Below are 21894 nucleotides of genomic sequence, written 5' to 3'. Positions count from 1 at the left end.
AACTCACCTTTTTAGTACAATAAAGTCTAAGGGTAGTTGTGTTTACTTGTTTTCTTGTTTGTTTTTGGATGCTAGGGGTGAATGGTTAACCGTGTATGATTTGATTCATAGACCTCTTTGTTAATACACATTTTATACCAATCGAGTTGAGCTCATTTTGAGTTGACAATGTGTACATTTGTTGTAGCTTTAAATAGAGGTTGTCAATTGTAACCTCATGTCTACATCAAATTATTAAATACACACGACAGCATGAAATTAATATCAGAGTTCTAAAAAAATGAAATTTATGGAGGAAAAACAACATTTAGATCTAGTTTTTAGTTGGAATTTGTCAATAATTTTAATGCTTTTCTATGTTAAAATTTATTTTCACTAAAATTATTGAGTTATTAAAGAGATCTGCTGTCTTACACCATGAGTAGACATTGCAACATAATATATTTTAAGTACAATGATCCCATATCAATTTTTGTTAATTTGGTCCTAGATTGTTTCTCGAGTTCTTATAGTCGAGTTCTTATATAAGGGTTTACGTAAGAAACAATTCATCTATTTTATGGAATTCTCAACGATCGTTTTTCCGTGAGAAACATAAAAACTCGTTAAAATCCTACTTATTTGTCGAAATTATTGGATGAATTTCATGGAAATTGAAAGCCCTGGGCTAAAATTGCAATCACGATCCCTTTACACCAATTAGAGGAAACTACTGATTGATATTATGAACCTTTTCGCATCATATTTGTTTCAAGTAACTTCAAAAAGAGCGCATGGGAAGGTAAGAGGAAACTTTGAAATGAGAACAAACAAATATTATAGCTTTTGACTGAAATTTCCACATATAACAGTAGAACACAACATATATCTGCAACACATAGTAAAAGAAATGGAAGATCTTAAACTGAAAGGAAAAAGAAAGAAAAATTAGTAGAAAATCTCCTCCTCTCTCTCTTTCTTTCTCTCTCTCTCTAGCGCAAAAAGAGAGATACAAATCCTAGTTAGTCTAAAAAAACAAAGCTAAGCTGCTGTTGGAGGCTTGTACAATTTCTCCACCATTTTCCGGTATTCTACAAAACAAACATATAGATATACGAGTGAGCCAACTTTCATTACATGGAAGCACAAATTCAATGTGGAAAGAGAAATAATAGAACCCACCTTCTTGATTACTCCACAATTGGGCTGCCTGAGTGTTTAGAGGTGAACTTATGTTCGGTTCTGCAAATAAATGGCAAAGGTTTATTGCACATTCTATATTCAACTCCATATCAAAAGGATTCGGGTCGAAATATGATCATCCCCTAGTCACAATAGATGGAGCTATTGTTTCTAAGCTTTAAAATATAGACAATGTTTTAATCACAAAGTTATATTCAAAATCTTTGAACTTGAGTTCAAAGATCAAGTACTGTTATGGGGAAAAACTTGTACTTAAAGATGAATTCATAAAAGAACTATTACCTCCGAGCAGACTCTGGATGGATAGAAGTATAGTTCTCACATCATATGCTGATGACCATTTATCCTACAAGAAATAAAACATTTCCCACTTTAGGTTGCTTTATTGCTAACAAAATCAGAGAAGTTGTCATTTCAATATTGAAGATTTCACCGGAGCTGAAGATTACCTGAAGTATATCCAAGCAAATATTGCCATAGACATCCACATTTGGATGAAAGCAGCCAGTCTCAAACTTGACCTTTGGAGGCTTAAAAGGGTAATCATTAGGGAATGAAAATGATAACCTGTACTCTGTTCCTTCAAACACTGTCTCTTTGCTTCCAGTTATTGTCCCTTTCCAACAAAAAATGTTATCTTCCTCGGGAAAAGCTGAGATCCCAGAGTCTCCACTCATCTGCAATATTGTAAGAAATGGAGTTTTAAATAATCACATTTCCAACTACTTCAGAAATTACCAGTCCAAGAAATCAGATGGAAGTAAGTCTTACCATTAAAGCCATTAATTCAGACTGCAACCTGAGCAAGAAGAAAACACAACAAAAATAAAAAGAAAATTGTTAGTTGGTCCAAAACAAACAGAGTTCCCAGTAAGATTGACTCTCTACTATTTTCTTCAAATTACACATGACAACCTGAAACGACTCTCAAATTACCCCTAAAACCCTAAAAATATCATTAAGAAAAACCCCATAGAACAATCAGTTCAGATTGTAAAAGATCACAAGATCCAGAACCTTAGAACAACCTCATCCAGGTTAAAGTTCAACAAACCCCCAAAACCACATAAAGCAGAAATCAGATGCGATGAACAGAAAATCGGTCGATCCACAGCGCCGCAGCGATAGAGAAGATGGGGAAAGGTTCATACCTCTTGAGAACAGATTGAGAGTCGGCAGTTTTGGCAGGCGGCAAGGATTGCTTGGCTGGAGAAACAACCGGGTTAGCCGGGGCTGTGTTGTCAGTGTACCGATTGATGGCCGCCATTATCTCTTTGATCCGAAGTAGATACGAAGATTGTTGAAGAAGAGATGGAAGAAATTCTCCCCCCAAAGAAGAATCAAAAAGACGTTAGAAAGGGGAGAGAGGAAATTGGGGGATTTGTGACAAAGGAAAGAGATGAAGAAATTAGGGATTTGGTATGAAAGAATAAATATTCAAAAATTTTAGTGAACGTTATGTGGAGAAGGCGAAGATTCCAATTAGGTTTGCTTTTTGAATTTCCAACGGCTACTTTTGGTCATTGCTTTAACGCCACCACTTTATTCAACCAAATAATAATAATAATAATAAATTGACCCTAAGAACTATTGATTTTATTGATTCTTTTTTTCCAAAAACCCATTTTTAGCAAAAAATAAAAATAAAAAAAATAATAAATAAACCAAATTATTTTTAAAATATAGAAAATTTCGAATTCTATTAACGATATTGTCTATGGATGGAAAATGATAAAAGTCTATATTAATATCTATCATCGAATCTAAAACTTTTGCTATATTTTTTAATTTTTAATTTTTTTTGTTATTTATAATAATTTTTTATTAATGATTCTTTTTGGATGTTTTTTTTTTAATTATATATTATTTAATACTTTTTCAAGGATATTGTATTTAAAACTTGATTTATAAGGTACATAGTGTTTCTCTATTCTCATGTGAACACCTCATTTGCTTATATATGTAGATTATTATAAACGGTTTAGGGAGTTTTCATATATGAAGTAACTCTTTTTATAAAAATAATAATTTAAATTGTGGGATAGAGCTTCTAACGTATAACATTTTAGTCGATGATGATATATATCTTAATTAGTTAGATGGACTCCAACCAAGTTAAGAAGACAAGAAATAGTTTAAGACTTATAGGATAAACATTTGATTTCTTTTTCTCATTTTTAGAAAATTAATTTATTTTCTCACCATTTTGTGCATGGTTTTTTTTTCTTAAACGAAATTTTATGTACAAACATAAACAATTGCAAAGTACTACTCTATTATGGTTATTTTCTTTTTATCAACATATAGTAGTATTTCACAAATCTAAACGATAATATTTTAACCTTGTCTATTAAGTTTATTTCGTCGAAGAAGGAAACAAAATATTAAAATTAATTTTTTTAAAAAAAACCTCTTGTAAAATGATGAATTCACAAAATAAAAGTTAAATTATATAAAAAAAAAATAGAATATTTGACCAAAAACACATTGTAGAAAAGTATAATAAATTGTTTAGTTGTATTTGTAGAGTGAAAAGCACATCAAAAGGGGAAGCAAAGCAAAGCAAAGCAACCACTTTGATAATCATTCTGTTTTAACAATGAAATCATCAAAGATGCTTTTGTTTTTCTCTCCTTTAGAGGCAGAGAGCCCTACCAAAGATATCAATCTAACATATTATCATTATTATTGGACTCTCCCTCCAAGGTTCTTCACTTTCTTTCTTTTATAGTAAACTCAAAACCTCAAATTTTAAAACGGGTTAAAAGGACAAATCTCTACAATAACAAGAAGCAAAGAGAAATCGCTTGTTCTATCTATGAGGTAAAAGCATATTAACTTTACCTTCATCTATTAGTTTGAGTCAATTGGTGATTGAATGTGATGTAAAAGTAAATTGTCTAAGAGTTTCAATGTTCAAACCCTACAGTACTATTTTCTCCCCAATTAATATTGATTTTCACTTGTTGGAACTTCTGCATACATATGTCAAGCCCATAAGTGAAGAGAAGTGTTAGATAATATAATATTATATTTTTACTTTTTCCATCGAGTCAAACTTGAGCTTTTGGATCAATTGAAAATTTAACACTTTGTTTTAGACGTCAAAATCTTCTTGGTTAATGCATTGACAACCTGAACAATTTACCACTCATTCCTAAATCGCCACACATTCCAACCTCACAATTCCATTCTAGAAAATAGATGTAGAAAAGAGGTCTGAGTTCACAATCCTTTTTGTGAAGATATTAAGTTACCAAATGGGTATTTCTTTCCAGAGGCATTTTATACATGAATTTGCAACATAATCAAGCAAGCAGTTTTTGATAGCTTGCTCACTGTTCGAGTTCATTTAGCAATGAGAAAACTAACTTAAAGGCCTAAATGGGATTAGAAAGCACTAGACATGCTTTTTTATCAGCAGTGCAGCTTGATGACTCTTGTTACCTTCTCAAAGAATGTCGGGCACATACTCGTGCTGAATATAATGGCCTCCTCCTTCATCCATTCTGGTGCTACCCTTTCGAACGTACCCAGAGATAAGACGCGGTACAGGATTTCTGTTTCTCCAATTAATTTATTTACCCACGTAAGGCTGAATGAGTAACCTGATATAACCATAAAGAATACCAGTTAACTGTCACCAATATTTCCTAATAGTTCGTTCCCAAATTTCCTAAACATAAGAGCTACGCTAGCCCAAGTCGCGGTCATGCTTAATATAAAGTGACATCACAAATTTAAATATACTTCAAAATTCAATTCTTATAACAATCCAAGAGATAGAAACAATAGACGTTCTATTGGATACTGACAAAGTGGCAACCAGACCCCATAAACTAAAGAATCTTTATTCAAAAATAAATAAAACAAAATATTTACTTGAACTTTAACGGCAAAGATCAGCAATGGAAATAATTGATTAATCAAACAGATAGATGCAACTAAGAGATTCCAAATGGTATAATCTAAAACTAAAAAACGACATATCTAGTTTTCAAGTTACCACTTGATTTATGAAATGCTGATATGCATATTCCTTCATTTCGATTGGTGGTTGATACTTCCATGCCCATCATGTGCTCTACAAGGCATTGGTAGGGGCAGTTGGTGGAAACACAGTCATTTACTCTGCCATCTATAAACAATTCGAGGATTAGACTACAGCAACACCATCATGCCAACATAATGCTATCTTTACATATACCAATACCAACCTTTGCTTCCGCAGCAACCCTGTAGCATTGCGTTGAAAATATCAGATAGAAGAAAACCAAAAGTATTTACTAAAAAATATAATCATTTATCATATATAACAGCTGCATGTTACCAACCTCGCTGGATGCAGCTTTCTCAGGCAGTTCACTTGTTGATTGCCTTTGCGTAGGATCAGCTTGAGCACTTGCATTAACTATTCTAAGTTCATTGGTGACTTGAGTAGCATCCCTGGAACGCTTTCTTCTTCTAGTTCCTCCAGATGGGCCTTTTGAAACTACTCCAAATACAGATTGGGAGCCACTAGGCGTGTGCAGTTCCTTGCTTATTCCGTTGCTAAAACCACCAAAATTTCCCTCCTGCTGAAGTTTCTGCAGCTTCTCAACTTCTTCAGAAAGAGTACTATCTGGATTCGATTAAACCCATATGAAGAATTGATTAGGGCAACCGGCACATGGATGCTTGTCAGATAGATATAGAACTATTGTTAGTGATCCAGGATATCAAGCTCTAGTGGGACCCCAGCAACAGTATTTAAAGAAGATGAATTGGAAGATGGAAATCACATTAGTTTCAACCATAATGGAAGACATCTAAACCCTCGACAAGTCATGAAATAGATCTCAATTTTTTTACTTTAAACAAGATGATTTGCGATTTAACTTTTTGCCAAGTCTGGTTAGAACTTACAGATGTTAAACCACCCAACTTAACGCTTGGCCAATGCCACCAATTACAAAACATAAATAGTGAGCTAAGTGGATACTCAACAAGAATTTGAATATTCCCTTTCACTAATATAAAAAATGAAATTAAGACTCAAGTGCCTTGGAAACAAAAAAGAATCATTTTACAATGTTGCAATAATTTAAAACCAAAGTACTAGTTTCAACTTTAAAGTTATTATCTGCATGCAAACCCAAGACCCCAGGTCATCATAAGAACTCAAGGCGAGGAAATTTTGGATTTTCCCCGGCTAGAAAGCTAGCTTTGTGATCTGTTCAAGATGAACATTTATCACTAAAATGGGCTGATTCTAAAGACGCAGACATGTAGATCAATCTGAGTTAGAGAAAATGTGTGATTCGTACTCCTTTGATTCTCTTCCATTAATAGCTTCTGATAATCAGCACATTTTGCATCCATGCTGGACCTGCAACCACACTAGCACACTGAATTAGCACATCAAGTCAAGCACGCAATATAAGTTCCCAGATCGGTTCAGTTAAAAATATTTCAGGAACAAAGGAACACAAAAGATAATGATAAAGACTCAAAAAGAAGTTACGGGTATTTTTCAAAGGCATACCTAGTCGAAGCCATTTCATCTCTCAATTCATTAACCTGGAGACGTAATTTATCATTTTCACTTTTTAAATGTTGAATCAATTCCTCTGCAGCTGAAAAGGAGCAAGAAAATACCGACTGAGGTGTAAGCCAAGAAGCTAAACAACTAAATAATATAAACCAAAGCACAATCCTTTCATCTTAAACCACGGGCATCACACATGGTGCAAAGGAAAATGGTAAATTAATAGGGAAGGAAATGGTAATTGCCCATACCAGATACATAATTCAAAAATTTTGCTTCTTGATCTTTATTGAGCTGATCAAAGTCCAACATTTTTTTTGTCTGTAAAAGATATGCAACCATAATAAGTTAAATAATCAAGAATGGTAATGGAAGTTTTGAGGACCAACAAGAGGATAATTTTGCAGATTCACACGTAAAATGCTTTAAAATTTAGAAATTAAGTCCCCTAAATCAGATCCAACTTCAACCAATTGAGTATATAGCTTACCTTACCGATAAAAACATAATTATTCCATTCTACATAAAAACCATCACAAATCCATACAAAACAAAAGGCAAGGAAAACCCTTCACAATTTGCTGAAACTCAATCAATCGATAAAATAAAAACAACCACACACCTTAAGTTTAGTGTACTTGTCATAAAGCTTCTTATAAAGAGCCTCCATCTGCCAACAAGTTGTTTCATCAACAAAAAAAAAAAAAAAAAAAAAATCTCAAAATAGTCAGAATCACTTAAATAAAAAAAAACAAATCAACAAATACAGTCTGCAGCAAAAATGGCATTTTGGGAAACCCTAAATTTCAAAATTCAGATGAACAACAATTACTTACGAGTTGGTTCGGCTTCCCAGAGAAATGTGAGAACGAAGAAACTGCAAGGAACAAGTGTTTGCGGATGCCAAAAGCTGCAAAACGAGTAGAAATTTTAGTTGGAGAAAGGTTATCGGACTCCAATCGGCGAAATCTGGAAGGAAATGAAAACATTATCAATTGAGAAAGCTTGCATGAATCAAAATTACCAGGAATTTCGTTCAATCTTTGGAATTGCAAGGCGAAAACGCGGGAAGTGGAATTTGAAAATCGAAAAGAGAAACGTTGGAGAAATTAGATAAAATTGGTTTAAATTGTATAATATATTTGTTGCTTCTTGGCGCGTCCTTCGCTACTCAGCTCTCCGCGGAACCTAAACTTACAATAATAATAATAATAATACCAAAAAGAATCTAAAATTAAATTCATATTTCTAAGAAAAACCAAACGCAAACAAAGAAATAAATTAAAAATTTCAAAGATTCGTTCTCTTTTTCTCAAACACAATATTAATTTTGTACCAAATAAATTAAAATATTTGTATGTTATAAGTGATATTCTTCTATCATTGTCTATCAAATTATTGTAAATGTCTAATTATGTTGTAATTTGTAAATATTTTGTTAAGTTTGTTATAATAATTTTTTATTGATTTATTTAGAAAATTATTGTAAATGATATAGTTGTTGAAAATATATACAAAATATAACCCGATTTTAAGATGGAAAACGTGTCTATTAATGTTTATTTATATTTATTATTGATAAAATATAAAAATTTATTCTCTTTTAAAAAAATTAGTAAATGTCCATCTTATTTTTTTTCCTTTTGTTTATTAGATATTTTTATGTGAGGAGTTTGAATATACGTCTAATCAGTCAGAGTCTTCGAATTCCTCCAATGTCATATATTGTCCAAACAAGCAACCAAATAAATAAAAATCTATGATTTCTTTTATTATCTTGTTTAGGTTTTCTAAAAAACTAAAGAAATTAATAAATACATTTTGAAACTTGAGAGGTCTACGTTTGTTTTTTTCTATTTCCTTTTGAAATGAACCGTAAGAATAATATTTCAAACCATCGACATTTTTAGGTAACAACCACTTTAAGTGTTTAAAACACTCTAAAATAAATGCAAACATAGCAAAACTTATCGATGGTAAATTATATTACTAATAAATTTTTATTTATGACAAAAATTCATTAGTGAATAAACTCTAACTACGAATGCGGTCTATCAAAAAAAACTTGAGGCAAACTTTGCTATATCTAAAGAAAAAAAATTATTAAGCTATATTTAGTACCTCTCACGTTGTTTTATATCGGTTAATATTTTTAATCTAATTATTATATTTACAATTACAAGTAATTTAATTGTGTTCGTTTATCAAATATATAAAAGCTATCATTAGAAGCAGGTGCCTCTTTACTCATTGATTGAAATAACCTTTGCAATACAACATTTAAATGGAGTGGATTCCCTAACAAAAAGACCTACCCTTTTACAACATTGCCAAAAAACAAGTATTTTTTACACTGCAGGGAGAAACATATTTTCGTTTCAACAAAATTAGTGAACAAGAAAACCAACCAATGCAGTCATTTTACGAGCTTTTTAATGCCGAAAGAGCGTCCTTCGTCGCAGCAGAGATGACAGCATCTGAGGCATTAGGTAAGTAATAGTATTTTCCTGCGAAGAATGGAATGTTGTGTAAGATGTTCTGGCTATTGTAGCTTTGCTCTAAGTTTGAACAACCTTACATATGAAAATGGAACAAACCTTGAGCTACTCTAGCGATCTCCTTGGCAAAGCCAGTTGACACGAACTTGTTTTCGGTATCAATGACGAGGAGAGACATTCCTGATTTGTATATTTTCCCAGCCACTTCAAGAATCTCATCCTTCGCAAGAATGACCATTTCACGTTAAGAGCATTGATCCAAAGCATGTTTCGTAGTGATTTTAAAATATTTCAATCACTTCTATTTTCAAAATTACACCGAGCAATTATAGACATGTTTCAAAGTGATTTTGAATATGTCAAAAGTGGTTTCAACCCTTCCGAAATCACTCTCCAACGTGCACTTGAAGATGGATAACGTAAGGTTTCAAAATCACTCCCGAATATGCACTTTGAAATGGATAGTGTAAGAATTTTTAACTTCACATAAATCTGTAGCAGATGAAGTGTGTAGAAGAAAAATTCACGAGGGTAAAGCACCTGTATTTACCTTCAATTCTTGTGCTGAAGGTTTAGGAGCATCAGCAGCAGCTGCTGCTTCAGGATCAGTGGACTTTTTTAGTGATATGTTGGCTCTGCCATCAGTAATTGCAACAATCATCACTCTTCCTACATCGCCACTTTTCTCAGCATTTAATCCAACCCTGACAGCCTGAAAAGTGGATCAAAAACCAATTTAGGACAGATGTATTTAATTTGCTACCATTACAATCAGAGTAGGGAATTTAGCGCAGGAAATGGGCCTCGTGCTTGCAAGTGAAAGAGGGCTAGTACAGTCCAGACTGTGTTAGAAAGGAAAAGACCTATAATACTTTACTTTTACTATCGTTTCCTTTTCAAGGTCCCAGTTTTTTAGTCCATATCGAGATCAGTAATATCATCTTCAGGAGAAGGGGGACCAGCCTAATGTCTAACTTTTAAGATGGTTGAAAAATTGAACATTCCCGCCCGGGGGATGAATGCATTAATAGCATTGTTTTGAGGATGAAAATTTTTGAGATAGTAAAAAATACTGACTGTGGTAAGACCATGAGCCAGGGGAGACCCTCCACCACATGGAAGTCTTTCGAGCCGTTTTCTCGCCATTGCAATAGATCTGGAAGGAGGCAGAAGAACTTCGGCACAATCTCCGCGGAAAGGAATGATAGAAACCTGTAATGTGATTTTTAGATATAAAAGCACACGTTACTACAAAGCCAAATAACAATTGAAGTTAAAAATAAAAAATAATCAACCAACAAGAACAACAACCAACTAGAAGTCTCGACCATGGTTGCTTAAACAATTACAAGAATGGAATTCAGGTTTCTATTAAGTATCTTAGGGTGAAATTAGAGACTCCTATGAGAAATAGATAATTAACATATGGTAAAGTAGTACGAATAATAGTAATTTGGGGAAGGAAAAGTGGAAGAAATTAATCATCTCTACTAGGTACATGGTAAACAATTTTCCCCATTTTCTCCACAGGAATCACTCGATCATTTTGGAGATGTTTGATGTAGTATAAGACAAATCACCTTGAGATTAGTGATGTATAAAAGGGAGCATTCACTAGAATATGGAATAAGAAAATTTCCCAGCCATTCAGATACTCCTTAACTGCCACATTTTTTTTTCCCTTTAAATGTCATAAGAACATTGGCAGAAGGTCCTTACAAAATTTAGATAAAAGTATCTCTTTATGGATTTTCATCTCACTAAGTAAAGAAAAGAAAACAGGGGTTCTCACGCTCCTTGATGATCAGTCAACTTTCTTCCCCAATATTACAGTTCAAATCCTCATTTCCAACCATGATCAACTGTTAAACCAGGTAAGCGCTAATTTTCCCAATGCAACCTCCCCACCACTAAAGAATCAAAATAATAAAAATTGTATTCTAATACAGGCACATTTCTTGGTATAGGATGAATGATAGACTAAATTATCTTTTCCATACTAAATCTTAGGCACACTTTATGGTGAAGTCTAGACAACAACCATGCTATTGCAGCTACAATCTTTGCAATGAAGAACCTGATGTTATGTCAATGCAAATATCCGGAGTTATGTAAACCTTGAGAGTGCATAATGATGTGATCTTTATGTTACCTGATCCCTGCTTGTATAGCTTTCTGCCAGTAACTTGAGTGCTGCACCTTTTGCATTTTGCATACGATTCAGTGCCATGCTCCCACTGGCATCAACTACAAATATTACCTGCCACAGGTAACCAAATCTAAGAATTAGCCATAATCATAATTTACAATCGACTGGGGCACTTGAATAAATTTAAAATAATAAGATTGGGAAGTAGTTATGTGAACAAAATAAAAATAAAGAAACTAAAACTTCGTTTGATGAAAATTCTACTTTTTGTATTTTGCTTTCGAAATTCATTCTTGTTTCCTCCCAATTTCATTTCCTATGGTTTTCCCCTTTCTTATAGGTTCATAAAACTACTTTTTTTTCAAACCTGTCTAAGATTTTAAAATATGGATAGAAAGTGGATAACAAAACAAAGAAATTTAGTAGTAGTGTTAATAAGCCTAGATTTTAGAACTCCAATGCTTATCAAACGCAACCAAATATTTCATGTTAGGTCTACAATTCTCAAGGTTCTGAAATTCAGTACCTCCATTGAGGATTGAAATTAAAGTAGAAAACTTCCAAGTACAGTCAAATCAAGAAATGCTAGACATTATTAGCATTCCAACGATGAGCAAAGAACAAATTGCAATTATCATTTCATTTCCGCTCATTCTATGTCTCAAATTTCTTATATGATACTTATTTTAAAATATATTTAACAAAGTAATAAAAAAACTGAAGTTTTATTACCAATGCTCCTGCTTTCCTAGCCATTCGCTTTGCTCTCATGTCACTCTTCTCGACATAAACTTTCCTGTTATTTTGAACATCTTTTGCCTTTCGCAACTTTTGATATGGAGCAGCTGCTCTAAGGGTTGCATCAACTGCTAGCCTCCTAACAGGCCCCTGCAAAATATGGCGCACAATAGAAAAGTGTGCTTCAACGCCAAATTAAATTCACATATCTCGAATGAAAGGGTTAGGAAGTTGGCTAACCTTTGGAAGCATTGGTTTAATATACCGTCCTCTGTCCTCTGAAAAGATGACATTTTTTGCCCGTCCAGCCTTGCCTCTGCGTCTTTGTGCTTGTTGAGCAAAGAAAAGAAGTTTCTCATCTACCAAACCTCCTTCAGCATCAAAAATAAATTCTTCAGGTAATTGCTCCTGCTGTTCATTCTCTTTATCATCATCTTCCTGCTTATGAAAGGAATTTTTGAGTTATTGGTGAATAAGCAAACAAAGCAATTCGAAGTGAAACACGGTGCAACAATTGAAAAGTTCTAAGGGAAAAATCTGAATCAGCTAAATGCAAGAAAAAAAACATTGACAATCATTCTACATCAAACTGGAATTCTGATGGATGTACAAAACCTCTTGTTCTTCTTCCTCTTCATTCTCCTCTTCCCCAGATTCTTGATTTTGTGGAGGTGGCGGAGGTGGCGGAGGCTGTTGATTTTGCTGATCTGGTGGATTTTCATTGATTGTTGAACGAGGTAGAATGACTAGTTCAACCTATGGTGTGTAATATGTCAGAACGGAAAGCATATATGGTGCTGCCAAACTGAAATATAGCGTAATACATAATACCACAATAATTGAGAAAAAGACGTTTTTCACCTAATGGAACACTTAACAGCACATAGAAAAACAGAACATTTATAATTGGTTAACCATTTTTAAAAAATTGTTCTGGATAATGATACGATACAATTAGTACCATTGTTGCTTTGAAACAATTAACTAAATCCTAGACCTGACAAAATTCCCCCTCAAAGAAGCCAGCAGAGAACAAACTATGAATTTTAGCGAGAATAAAGGAGAACAATTTTCAATAATGAACAACACTCCAAAATTTGTAAAACTACGGCCACGGTAAGAAAAAAGTATCTTTCCAGTCATGCAGCCAACGTGGTAAGAAAGTAGCGTGAAGTAAAGACGACAATATATCAGCTTACAGCTTTTTTCAGGTCATCGGCGTAGACTTTTTCCCTCCCCTCAAGAGCAGCCAGGCATTTTGCAACACGTGCTGCATATAGCTCAGCTCTGTGTCCCTGATTTCCACAATTCATATATTGGATAATCAAGATGTGAAGCAAGTAAACTGTAAAGCCATGGCCTTCTGTCTAAATTACTCAACTGCCACTATATATTTTGTGTTTTATTTTGTTTCCTCAGTGAACAACACAAGCAGCAGAAAAAAGTAGTCGAAGAATATTGCACATTGAATATGAAAACAGAGCAAATAGCTCATTCCAACCCCATCTTGCTTTCAATCGAAAGCCTAAATGGAAATAGCTGAGATCAACAAGAGGCAAGAATTGGTAAGAACCTGGCAACCACCTCGAATAGCTTCCAACACAAGGTACTTTAATTGCTCCCGGCCGATTGTAACATCTTTCAAATATTCTCTTGACAAAATTATCTGCATATAACGGCGTTTCGATCTTTATCTGTTATTGTTAAAGAATAAAAACCGTTTTGCACAGTATCTAATTCATAAAAAATAAATGTAAAGACGTTATAATAATTGTGCTATTTTATGATAAAAGAACCATCGACAGTCAAGCTTATCAGTTTGAGTGTATATTTAATATTATTAACTAAGCAAACACCATTTTCGAAAACAACGTTTGTAGTTAAACATTGGGGGGGTTCGTCCTTCCTCTTTATCAATATAAATGCAAGACAGTGACAAAGGCAGAAAATAGAGAACTCGAGAGATTTCACCTTTAATATCCAGGAAGTTAGTGAACCATATCATGCAACTTGCAAGTAGTTACTAGTTAATCATTGGGGAGCAGATCCTTTAATTTAACCACTATGCCATGCCACGTTACCTGAGTTTTTGCGACCTCTATTTCATCCTCGACCATTTTCAGAACTTCCTTACTCTGTTCTTGAAATTGTGTAGCAATTCCTACAGCTGCAACACGATCTTCAAAACTCATAGGTAGATCTGCACTGCATAAAAAGTTTGTCATAGTCGAATGAGAAAGCGAAATGAATATATGATTCGCTTCACTGGCAAAATATCAACTATACCTTAAATTAAGTGCAATTCTGTCTAGCAAGTGTTCACGTACAGCGCCCTCTTCTGGGTTATAGGTAGCAATTAAAAGTGGTTTGCATGGATGCCTAAAACTGATTCCTTCTCTTTCAACAATATTGACTCCTTCAGTCAATACATTAAGCAGCAAGTTACTAATGCCCTCGTCCAAAAGATTGATTTCATCAACATACAAAACTCCTCTATGAGCTTCGGCAAGAAGACCAGGCTGGAACACAGTCGTTCCAGTCTTTACAGATTCTTCAACATCAACGGATCCAATGAGCCTGTCCTCTGTAACCCCAAGTGGAATCTGCAGCCATATCAAACTTGCTTCATTAAGCAATGAAAAATGAGCTCTATATGAGATACCAGGCGTCGTGGTACGTACCTGAATAAAAGGGGTCTTAACAATCTGGGTTTTGATATTACCAGCAGAGTCATATTCAACACGATCAGCAAGCCCGTCCTCCCATCTATAAAAAAATTTCAGTGGAAAAAAATCGTCGTTATAATAAATTGAATTATAGGTCAGACTTCTTTCATTCAAGAAATAAAGGCCAAAGCATATTAGGATGTTATATTTCAATAAAATCCTCGGCTAACTCTTCGCAAGAAAACTCGTGAATTAGCAGATTATGTCCATGTTTAGAAGACAATGAACACCCACATGATTGTACAGTCTCATGCTCTTAGTATAACGGCATTCATACCTGCTCTATTGATCTCAATAGGAAGCTAGGAGAAAGAAGCCGAAACTTTAGTTCAAAAGATAGAGAATTCCAAGGTCGAAAGCAAAAAAAGTGAAATGGGATCGCCAAGAAAATCAATTAATCTTTTAAATTTCAAATCCCATGTCACCCCACCGTCACTAACATCTACGGTGTTGCCTATCGGGTGCAAAACAAAAATTCTCAACCGAAAAGGTAATGTGAAATGATCACTACTAAACACTCAGGAATCTTACTCTTCTGGACATGATGGATCAGCATTCGAAATTGACCCAACAACCACTTCAATAGGTGGCAAGACCGCGTGTAATCCACGAGCCATAACTGTCTTGGCCGTTCCTCTCTTTCCCGAAATGGCAATGCCGCCAATTTCCCGGTCAATAGCTCCAAGCAAAAGAGCAGTTTTAATAGCATCCTATGCGATAGCCACAACAATCAATCAATCACAATGAGAACAAACAGCAATACTATAAATTCAAACAATTAAACTACTCAAAGGGAACATAGATGATTATAATACTTGGCCAACAACTGCAGCAAGAGGGAAGTACTGTCTTCCATAGGAAGTTGTTTCTGGCTGGTCAGCCGCAGCTACAGCTCCATTTGAAGAAGCGCGAATGCAATGGCGGATTCTGCGAGAGAGATGGGGTTTGGGGGAGAAAGGGGGAGAGGAAAATATGAGAAGAGGACGGAATCTGAAAGAAGGAAGAAGAGAAGATCGGAGATGAGGGAAAGATGGTGAAGGAGTTAGAGCTGTGACTGACATTGTTATGGCAGAGAGAAGAAGAAGAAGAAGAAGAGAGAGAGAGTCTTAGCGCCCTCTTTATTTCTTATCCATTCGTTTTCTTGTATTTATACAACCAACCGGCCATCAGCTTCTTTTTTTCTTTTCTAATTTATTCCAAATTAATTATTATTGTATATTTAATCTATTTATAAAATATAACAAAATTTTTAGTTAAGTACTTTATTTTTATTTAGTTAAGTACTTTTATTTATTTTATTAAGGATAACCGTTTTTCTTTTATATTTAGAAAATTGCAAAAGATGTAGTTAAAGTCGTACCTTTAAACTTTTAAAATTACAAATTGAGTCTTCAAACTTATTCAAATCATAAAATTTGACCATCAAACTTATTGAGTCTATAGGTATAATATAAGTAAAAGGATGGGGTGGATAAACTTTTTAGTCTCATTTTACACTCCCATTATACTGGCATTTTTAAAAATAGACAGATAAATTAAAATATTTACAAGTATAACAAAAAAATTATTACTGATATAATTTAAAATTTTGCTATTGCTTGTAAATATTTTGTCAAAATTGCTATTTTTTACAATTATCCTTCATTTATAATTGTTTTTTAGGATTGTTTGTGGCAATTTTGTCATTCACTTTAATGTTTGTGGTCATTTTCACGTTCAGAAATACAGATGTTACACTTCGTTAATTTTCCATCTCTTTATTAAAAATTGTGTTCTAATTTCATAACTAATATTAGTTAATACTTAATGTTATTAGAGTCATAATGTAACTTTTTCATCTTTCATAAGTGTTATTTTATGAGTTCAAACGAGAACGATAACATGCTTAAATGATTGAAACTATTAAACTTACCGACTATAATAATAATCGATCCAATGCCTTCGAGTTTAAATGATAATCATTAATTATAATAATCAATTCAGGACAGCCAACAAAGTCGCACAAATTTCATTTTTTCTTTTGCTAGTTCAATCACAACCATAAAATTAAAACTCAACATATTATTGTTTTGCCCAATTGAAGAAGGCATATACCGTATTCTAACAATACCAATACATTTTGATATGTGATCAACTATCATGAACAGTACATGTGCTCTTGGTTCAAGTTGTTTTATAAGAAACAAATGGATATATTTCATTAAAAGAAAAAAAAAAACTTGTCAGTAATAATTGTAATCCTCCACGTTCACAATTGTTCTACTTAAAAATTGATTTCAAAACCTCAAGAGCAATTTCTAAGTTGTGACCAGAGCAATTGTAAAACAAACGTGTGTGGGTAGGATTGAAACCTCCAATCAATCTTTTAAATTAGTAATACACAGTCTTATTTTATTTTTATTGACATAGTAAGTTGATGTAACCGAAATCATTATAAAATTACAACACTGCTAAACTCAAAATTCTCAAATCACCCTTTAGAACACCGAAAACAAATCAGTCTTGTAGCCAATAGTTATCTTGAATTCCCTTGAAGATGACTAAACTCTAATTCTAATTGTATGAATGTACATCCATGATCTCCAAATCCCCCCTAAAAAAACAATACTCAAGTGCATCCATGCATCTCACTTCAATTGGACGTGCAAGAAGAATGTAATTTTTCCATGTGACACTACATTGAAAAATCTAGTGGGATGGCACAATAATGAACGTAGCATCAGTAGTAAGTATTTTTCAATCACAAGTGAAGAGAGGAGTGGAAAATTATTTGCCAATATATGAACTATTAGTCATTTGCAAGCTACAACAATCGTAGCACCAATCACTTCCCATTATTACTCGTAGTTTAAAAAATTCTGGAGTTACACCTCCTGACCACAAATAATGTACCTCCAATTCTCAATCAGCAAATTGGCATCTGCCAATTACGATTTCTTCTCTCTCTCTCTTTTCCTTTTTTTTTTTTCTTTTTTTCTTTTTCTTTTTTTCCTTTTTTGGGTACTAATCTTTTTCGTCAATATTCTCTAACCATAATACCATCTCATGTATACACCGACTTGCCTAATCAAGTTCCAGCCATTTTTTCATCCTTTCGTAAACTAAATATGTAATACTTGCAGCAGGCACAACTTTAAGTAAATTGGGCAATAGACCTTTGTAGAAACCACTATATCCTTCATTCTTTAGTGTCTGTCTAAATACATCTGACATTCCCTGATAAGCAGCTCCTTTATTTGAACTTTGGGCTTGCATTCTGAAAAACAATGCCAATTTATCTCAATCAAAACAAGGATCACAAATACTATTTACCTTGATTTCAATAGATAAAGAAATAGGTAAAATCAAAGGCAGACCGGCCCCGTCCGTCCATCCATACCTCGTCCGAATAACTTGCAACGGGTAAACACATGTGGCTCCAAGAGCTCCAGAGATTGTTCCACACGCCAGTTGAGTGAGAGGTCCAGGATCTTACCATAATGAGAAACAGGTAAGTGAAAAATCGGGCTAAGAACAATGTGTTTATGATTGAAGAATATAAAAAACAAAAGAAGAAATGAATAAATCACGCACCCGAGTCCTGAAGAATATATGTTTTTGATACATCTTTCAAGGTCTCATAGGCAGCAAGGTCAATGCCAGCATAAGGGATAATGCCAAGAAGGGAAGGTACAAGACCTTTATAGAAGACCCGAGGTCCCTCGTGAACCCATATATCTTTTGTAAGTTTTCCTAGCCTCGGAACCTTTTCGCCTTCACAAGAAAAAGTCTGCAGCCGAGTTTTCAGGAGATCCAAAGGATAGATAGCGGTTTGAGCAACCGCACCAGCAATACCACCAGAAAATAGTCTCCCAGCAGTTCCAATGTCATGCTTGTCTTCACCATTCGCAATCATACTCTTTAACATCTCGTAAGTATAGAATTTGATGGCACTTTCAGGTGCAACCTTTACAACATTTAGCCCATTACCTCGGAAAAATCCCAAAAGACGATCTTCCTTCCATATCTTCTTTATAGCTGGTATAATCCATGCTTGAGTTGTCTGTACTTGCAAAGCCACTTTAAGTCGATCTAGAGGAGCTGTTGCAGTACGTGAAGCCGCTCCTGCTATACCTCCAGCAATGAAGTACCTGAAAGGATGGACATACTTGCTGATGCCTTCTGGAATTACAGCCTGTTCTCCAATATCTACAAGGCATACCCTTTCCCAGTGATGATATATGTTTTCGATGGTAGCTTCATGTGGATAAAATAGAAGAAAGTCCCTCCACTCTTCAAAAGTTATGATTCCATTATTATCTTTATCAACATGCTCCACAAAACGTGCAAGCTCCTCGTCGTCAATTTCTATACCTAAAAAATTAAAACTGCCAGGCACATAAGATGACAAGATGTGTGACATAATGAACCAAATAAAATGAATAGAAAATCAATATAAATGGCGTGAATTAAATAATGAAATTAATTCTGAATAGATTAAGAAATTGTATTTACTAATAACTAAACAAGGTATTAGTAGAGATATGGTTCAATTCATGCACCATACTGCCCATCATTTAAAATAAAATAGTTCACGTGTTGTGATTCATTAACCAAAGTAAATTTAAAAAATAAGTGTGGTTACATATTAAGAATCAACCAACCAGTCATTATAAAAAATTAACAGTCCATAGGGAATTGGAATTCAAACTGAAATTGCACTATGGTATAACAGACATTGACAAAATCTTGAGAATGGAATACAACATAAGAAGCATATAGCTAGCCACATACTTCAGTATCTGAAGACTGATTTTGGTGTTCTAATTTTCATTAAAAAAAATTGATTAATAAAACTATTCATGGAAAGTTCAAAAGTATACAAACTAATTTTAAGTCGTATAAAATGTGTTGATGAAATAATATGAAACTTTAGCAACGAGTATTCTAAATCAAATGTGATTAACCAGAAAGGACTGGCTGAAATAGAAACAAGGCAGGGAAGGGTATAGTATACCAGCCTTAACAAGAGCATCCCATAACTCTTCTGGAAGAATACATCCATTGTGTTCAACATCAATCGCTTGAAAAATTCGGTAGAGCTCTAGTTCCTTATCATCCATGTAGCGGCGAAATTCATTGTAGTCTACCCTGCCATCTCTATTCGCATCACAGACCTTCAAGAGATCCTTAGCATACTTGTACTCGGCAGGTATTTGTAGAGCCAACAATCCAGCTTCTATCTGAGCATAGTCAAGATGTCCAAGGTTGGCAGCATCAAAGAAATTAAAAAGACTACGGATCCGAAGATCCCTCTCCTCCTTGGACTCACGCAATGCTAGGAGCACATGTTCTAGGGAGATAGGTCCAAGCTGTTTGACAGGATTGCAACAGTTAGAAGGACGCCGTGGGTTTCCAGTAAGAGCAGCCTCTTTGGCGTCCATGTTTAGAAATCGCCCAAGGTGATCTCCGGCCTGTAATAGATGATGACTTCTCGCTCAAAATTTAGTCAATTTCATTTATGTTTTTCATTGGTTACTTGAACACATAAAAGAGTGTACCGTGCGTGAAACAGAAGAGTGTCGAACAAAAAGCCAAATGTTCAAGCAGATGTGTCGAACAAAAAGCCAAATGTTCAAGCAGATGACATGCTTACATCAATTAACCAAAATTCTACAACCTCAAATAATATCTAGCTCCAAAAACCATCAGGAAAAAAACTACAAAGGGCCAAGGAAATAAGAGCAATAAAACTTATCAACATAAATTAGATATGCTTCAGGACCTTAGATTATCAGTATTGTCATTGGTGCACTCACAGATGACTGATCTATGAATTATGATACTTCAATATCATAAAAAATGACTAAAGTAGAAAGTATATTTCAAACTTCATTTGTAAATTTGGTTTGAGCTTTCTTTTGGTCTACTTGGCTTGAGCAGAACTCGTCTTTAGAGATAAGGAACAAGACTACAATGCTTCTATAACTCTCTTATCTCTTAGTTGATGTAAATTGATCACCCCTTTTTGTAACTACAATTTAACTAATGACTAATTGGGGAATTTTTTTGTAATCCACCAATAGGAACCCCTTTTGTAATTTAATCACATCAATGCAGTCGTTGTTTCCTCTAAAGAAAAACCCTTCATTGTAAATTTACTCAAAATAATATGGCAATTGCCCGAACATATGAAGACTGACCAAAAGATTCAACTATATAATAAACAAGAAAAATTGTCCTCGAGGATTCTAATCAACCCACTCAAAAGAATTAAAAGGCAAAGAACCGGGCAACAAAAAGCAGTAGTTTGGGTGTCCGAGCAAGAACCTTATTCCAATGTCCAAGGTATAGCAGTTGCCTAGATCAATCTTCTAATGCAGTAATTCTGCAATGTTAGGAAAGGACAGGACTCACAAGACACTGCGATCAACCCCCTCCTTTCCCTGCATCATCAAGTTGAGGAATACACAGACGAGGAAGGCAAACAGGAAAAGACGATCTTTAACCTTTGCCCCCAGCCTTCAAAAACACAAGCATAGAACTACTTTCAGAAATAAAGATTCTCTAGAGAATAGAAAACAAAATCATCGATTCTAAGCAGCAGAACCAGAAAATCACGATCATGAAAAACATAAATGCCCATAGTTATACATTTACATACAATTATGAAGATCGGATCGGAATCCTGCCCCCTTGGATCTACAGAAAAAAACGATATCAATCGATCGTCATCTTGAATTTTTGGAATAATTAATAAAACTGAAGGATGAATGCGATTGAAACGGGGAACTGACCGGAGCCAAGATTGATTTTGTTTGCGGTTTTTCTATTTGGTTTAGATGAAAGGCGATGGGCAAAGGATCGAGGGACAGAATAAGCGAGAGGTGAGGAATTTAGGTCATGCATCCCTAACGAAAATAGGCTCCAAAATCCGAATGAAACCAATGGAATTGGAATGGGATAATTGTACTATTCACTCAAAATTGTGGTTCACAATTCGGTTAAAGTGACTTGACTCGGTGGTATTGACATGAGATCGGAGGTTCAATTACAACCAACTATGCTGAAAAAAGAACTTATTCTACTTTTAAA

The 21894-nt window shown here is 34.3% G+C and overlaps 4 protein-coding genes across 7 annotated transcripts; all 4 read right to left on the bottom strand.

The window, feature by feature from the left end:
- Nucleotides 1-793: 793 nt before the first annotated feature.
- LOC101208947 (ubiquitin-conjugating enzyme E2 20) lies at nucleotides 794-2606 on the bottom strand. Its single transcript, XM_004140159.3, has 6 exons — nucleotides 2334-2606; nucleotides 1954-1981; nucleotides 1632-1859; nucleotides 1465-1528; nucleotides 1162-1221; nucleotides 794-1070 (listed from the first exon to the last, which is right to left on the bottom strand). Exons 1-6 carry the CDS (start codon nucleotides 2447-2449, stop codon nucleotides 1021-1023), a joined length of 546 nt encoding a protein of 181 aa, XP_004140207.1. The 5' UTR covers nucleotides 2450-2606; the 3' UTR covers nucleotides 794-1020.
- Nucleotides 2607-4389: 1783 nt separating this feature from the next.
- On the bottom strand, nucleotides 4390-7909 carry LOC101208218. The gene is made up of 10 exons (XM_004140236.3): nucleotides 7734-7909; nucleotides 7546-7619; nucleotides 7332-7379; nucleotides 6961-7030; nucleotides 6707-6797; nucleotides 6489-6550; nucleotides 5517-5803; nucleotides 5400-5418; nucleotides 5189-5320; nucleotides 4390-4790 (listed from the first exon to the last, which is right to left on the bottom strand). Exons 3-10 carry the CDS (start codon nucleotides 7377-7379, stop codon nucleotides 4600-4602), a joined length of 900 nt encoding a protein of 299 aa, XP_004140284.1. The 5' UTR covers nucleotides 7546-7619; nucleotides 7734-7909; the 3' UTR covers nucleotides 4390-4599.
- Nucleotides 7910-8918: 1009 nt separating this feature from the next.
- LOC101208461 (magnesium-chelatase subunit ChlD, chloroplastic) lies at nucleotides 8919-15957 on the bottom strand. Of its 2 annotated transcripts, XM_011659326.2 has the most exons (15): nucleotides 15636-15956; nucleotides 15352-15530; nucleotides 14776-14860; nucleotides 14381-14697; nucleotides 14176-14299; nucleotides 13668-13760; nucleotides 13294-13389; nucleotides 12710-12850; nucleotides 12335-12532; nucleotides 12089-12244; nucleotides 11360-11467; nucleotides 10285-10419; nucleotides 9758-9919; nucleotides 9307-9427; nucleotides 8919-9216 (listed from the first exon to the last, which is right to left on the bottom strand). In XM_011659326.2, exons 1-15 carry the CDS (start codon nucleotides 15879-15881, stop codon nucleotides 9131-9133), a joined length of 2247 nt encoding a protein of 748 aa, XP_011657628.1. In that variant the 5' UTR covers nucleotides 15882-15956; the 3' UTR covers nucleotides 8919-9130. The 2 variants fall into 2 exon arrangements, with proteins under 2 accessions (XP_011657628.1, XP_031743631.1); XM_031887771.1 differs by lacking the exon at nucleotides 8919-9216 and having other exon boundaries at nucleotides 9306-9427; nucleotides 9748-9919; nucleotides 15636-15957.
- A 1610-nt stretch (nucleotides 15958-17567) lies between these two features.
- On the bottom strand, nucleotides 17568-21751 carry LOC101208217 (calcium-dependent mitochondrial ATP-magnesium/phosphate carrier protein 2). 3 transcript variants are annotated; one of them, XM_011659325.2, is made up of 7 exons: nucleotides 21597-21712; nucleotides 21464-21501; nucleotides 21130-21321; nucleotides 19817-20273; nucleotides 18394-19173; nucleotides 18200-18290; nucleotides 17568-18076 (listed from the first exon to the last, which is right to left on the bottom strand). In XM_011659325.2, the coding sequence occupies exons 4-7, from the start codon at nucleotides 20241-20243 to the stop codon at nucleotides 17884-17886; spliced, it is 1491 nt and encodes a 496-aa protein (XP_011657627.1). In that variant the 5' UTR covers nucleotides 20244-20273; nucleotides 21130-21321; nucleotides 21464-21501; nucleotides 21597-21712; the 3' UTR covers nucleotides 17568-17883. The 3 variants fall into 3 exon arrangements, with proteins under 3 accessions (XP_011657627.1, XP_004140204.2, XP_011657624.1); XM_004140156.3 differs by lacking the exon at nucleotides 21130-21321 and having other exon boundaries at nucleotides 21597-21751; XM_011659322.2 differs by having other exon boundaries at nucleotides 21464-21732.
- Nucleotides 21752-21894: the final 143 nt, after the last annotated feature.

This window comes from Cucumis sativus, chromosome 6, assembly GCF_000004075.3.
Source record: "Cucumis sativus cultivar 9930 chromosome 6, Cucumber_9930_V3, whole genome shotgun sequence".
NCBI classification, from domain to species: domain Eukaryota; kingdom Viridiplantae; phylum Streptophyta; class Magnoliopsida; order Cucurbitales; family Cucurbitaceae; genus Cucumis; species Cucumis sativus.
The sequence above is the reverse complement of the archived record's forward strand: the minus strand, read 5'-3'. Positions and strand labels throughout refer to the sequence as shown.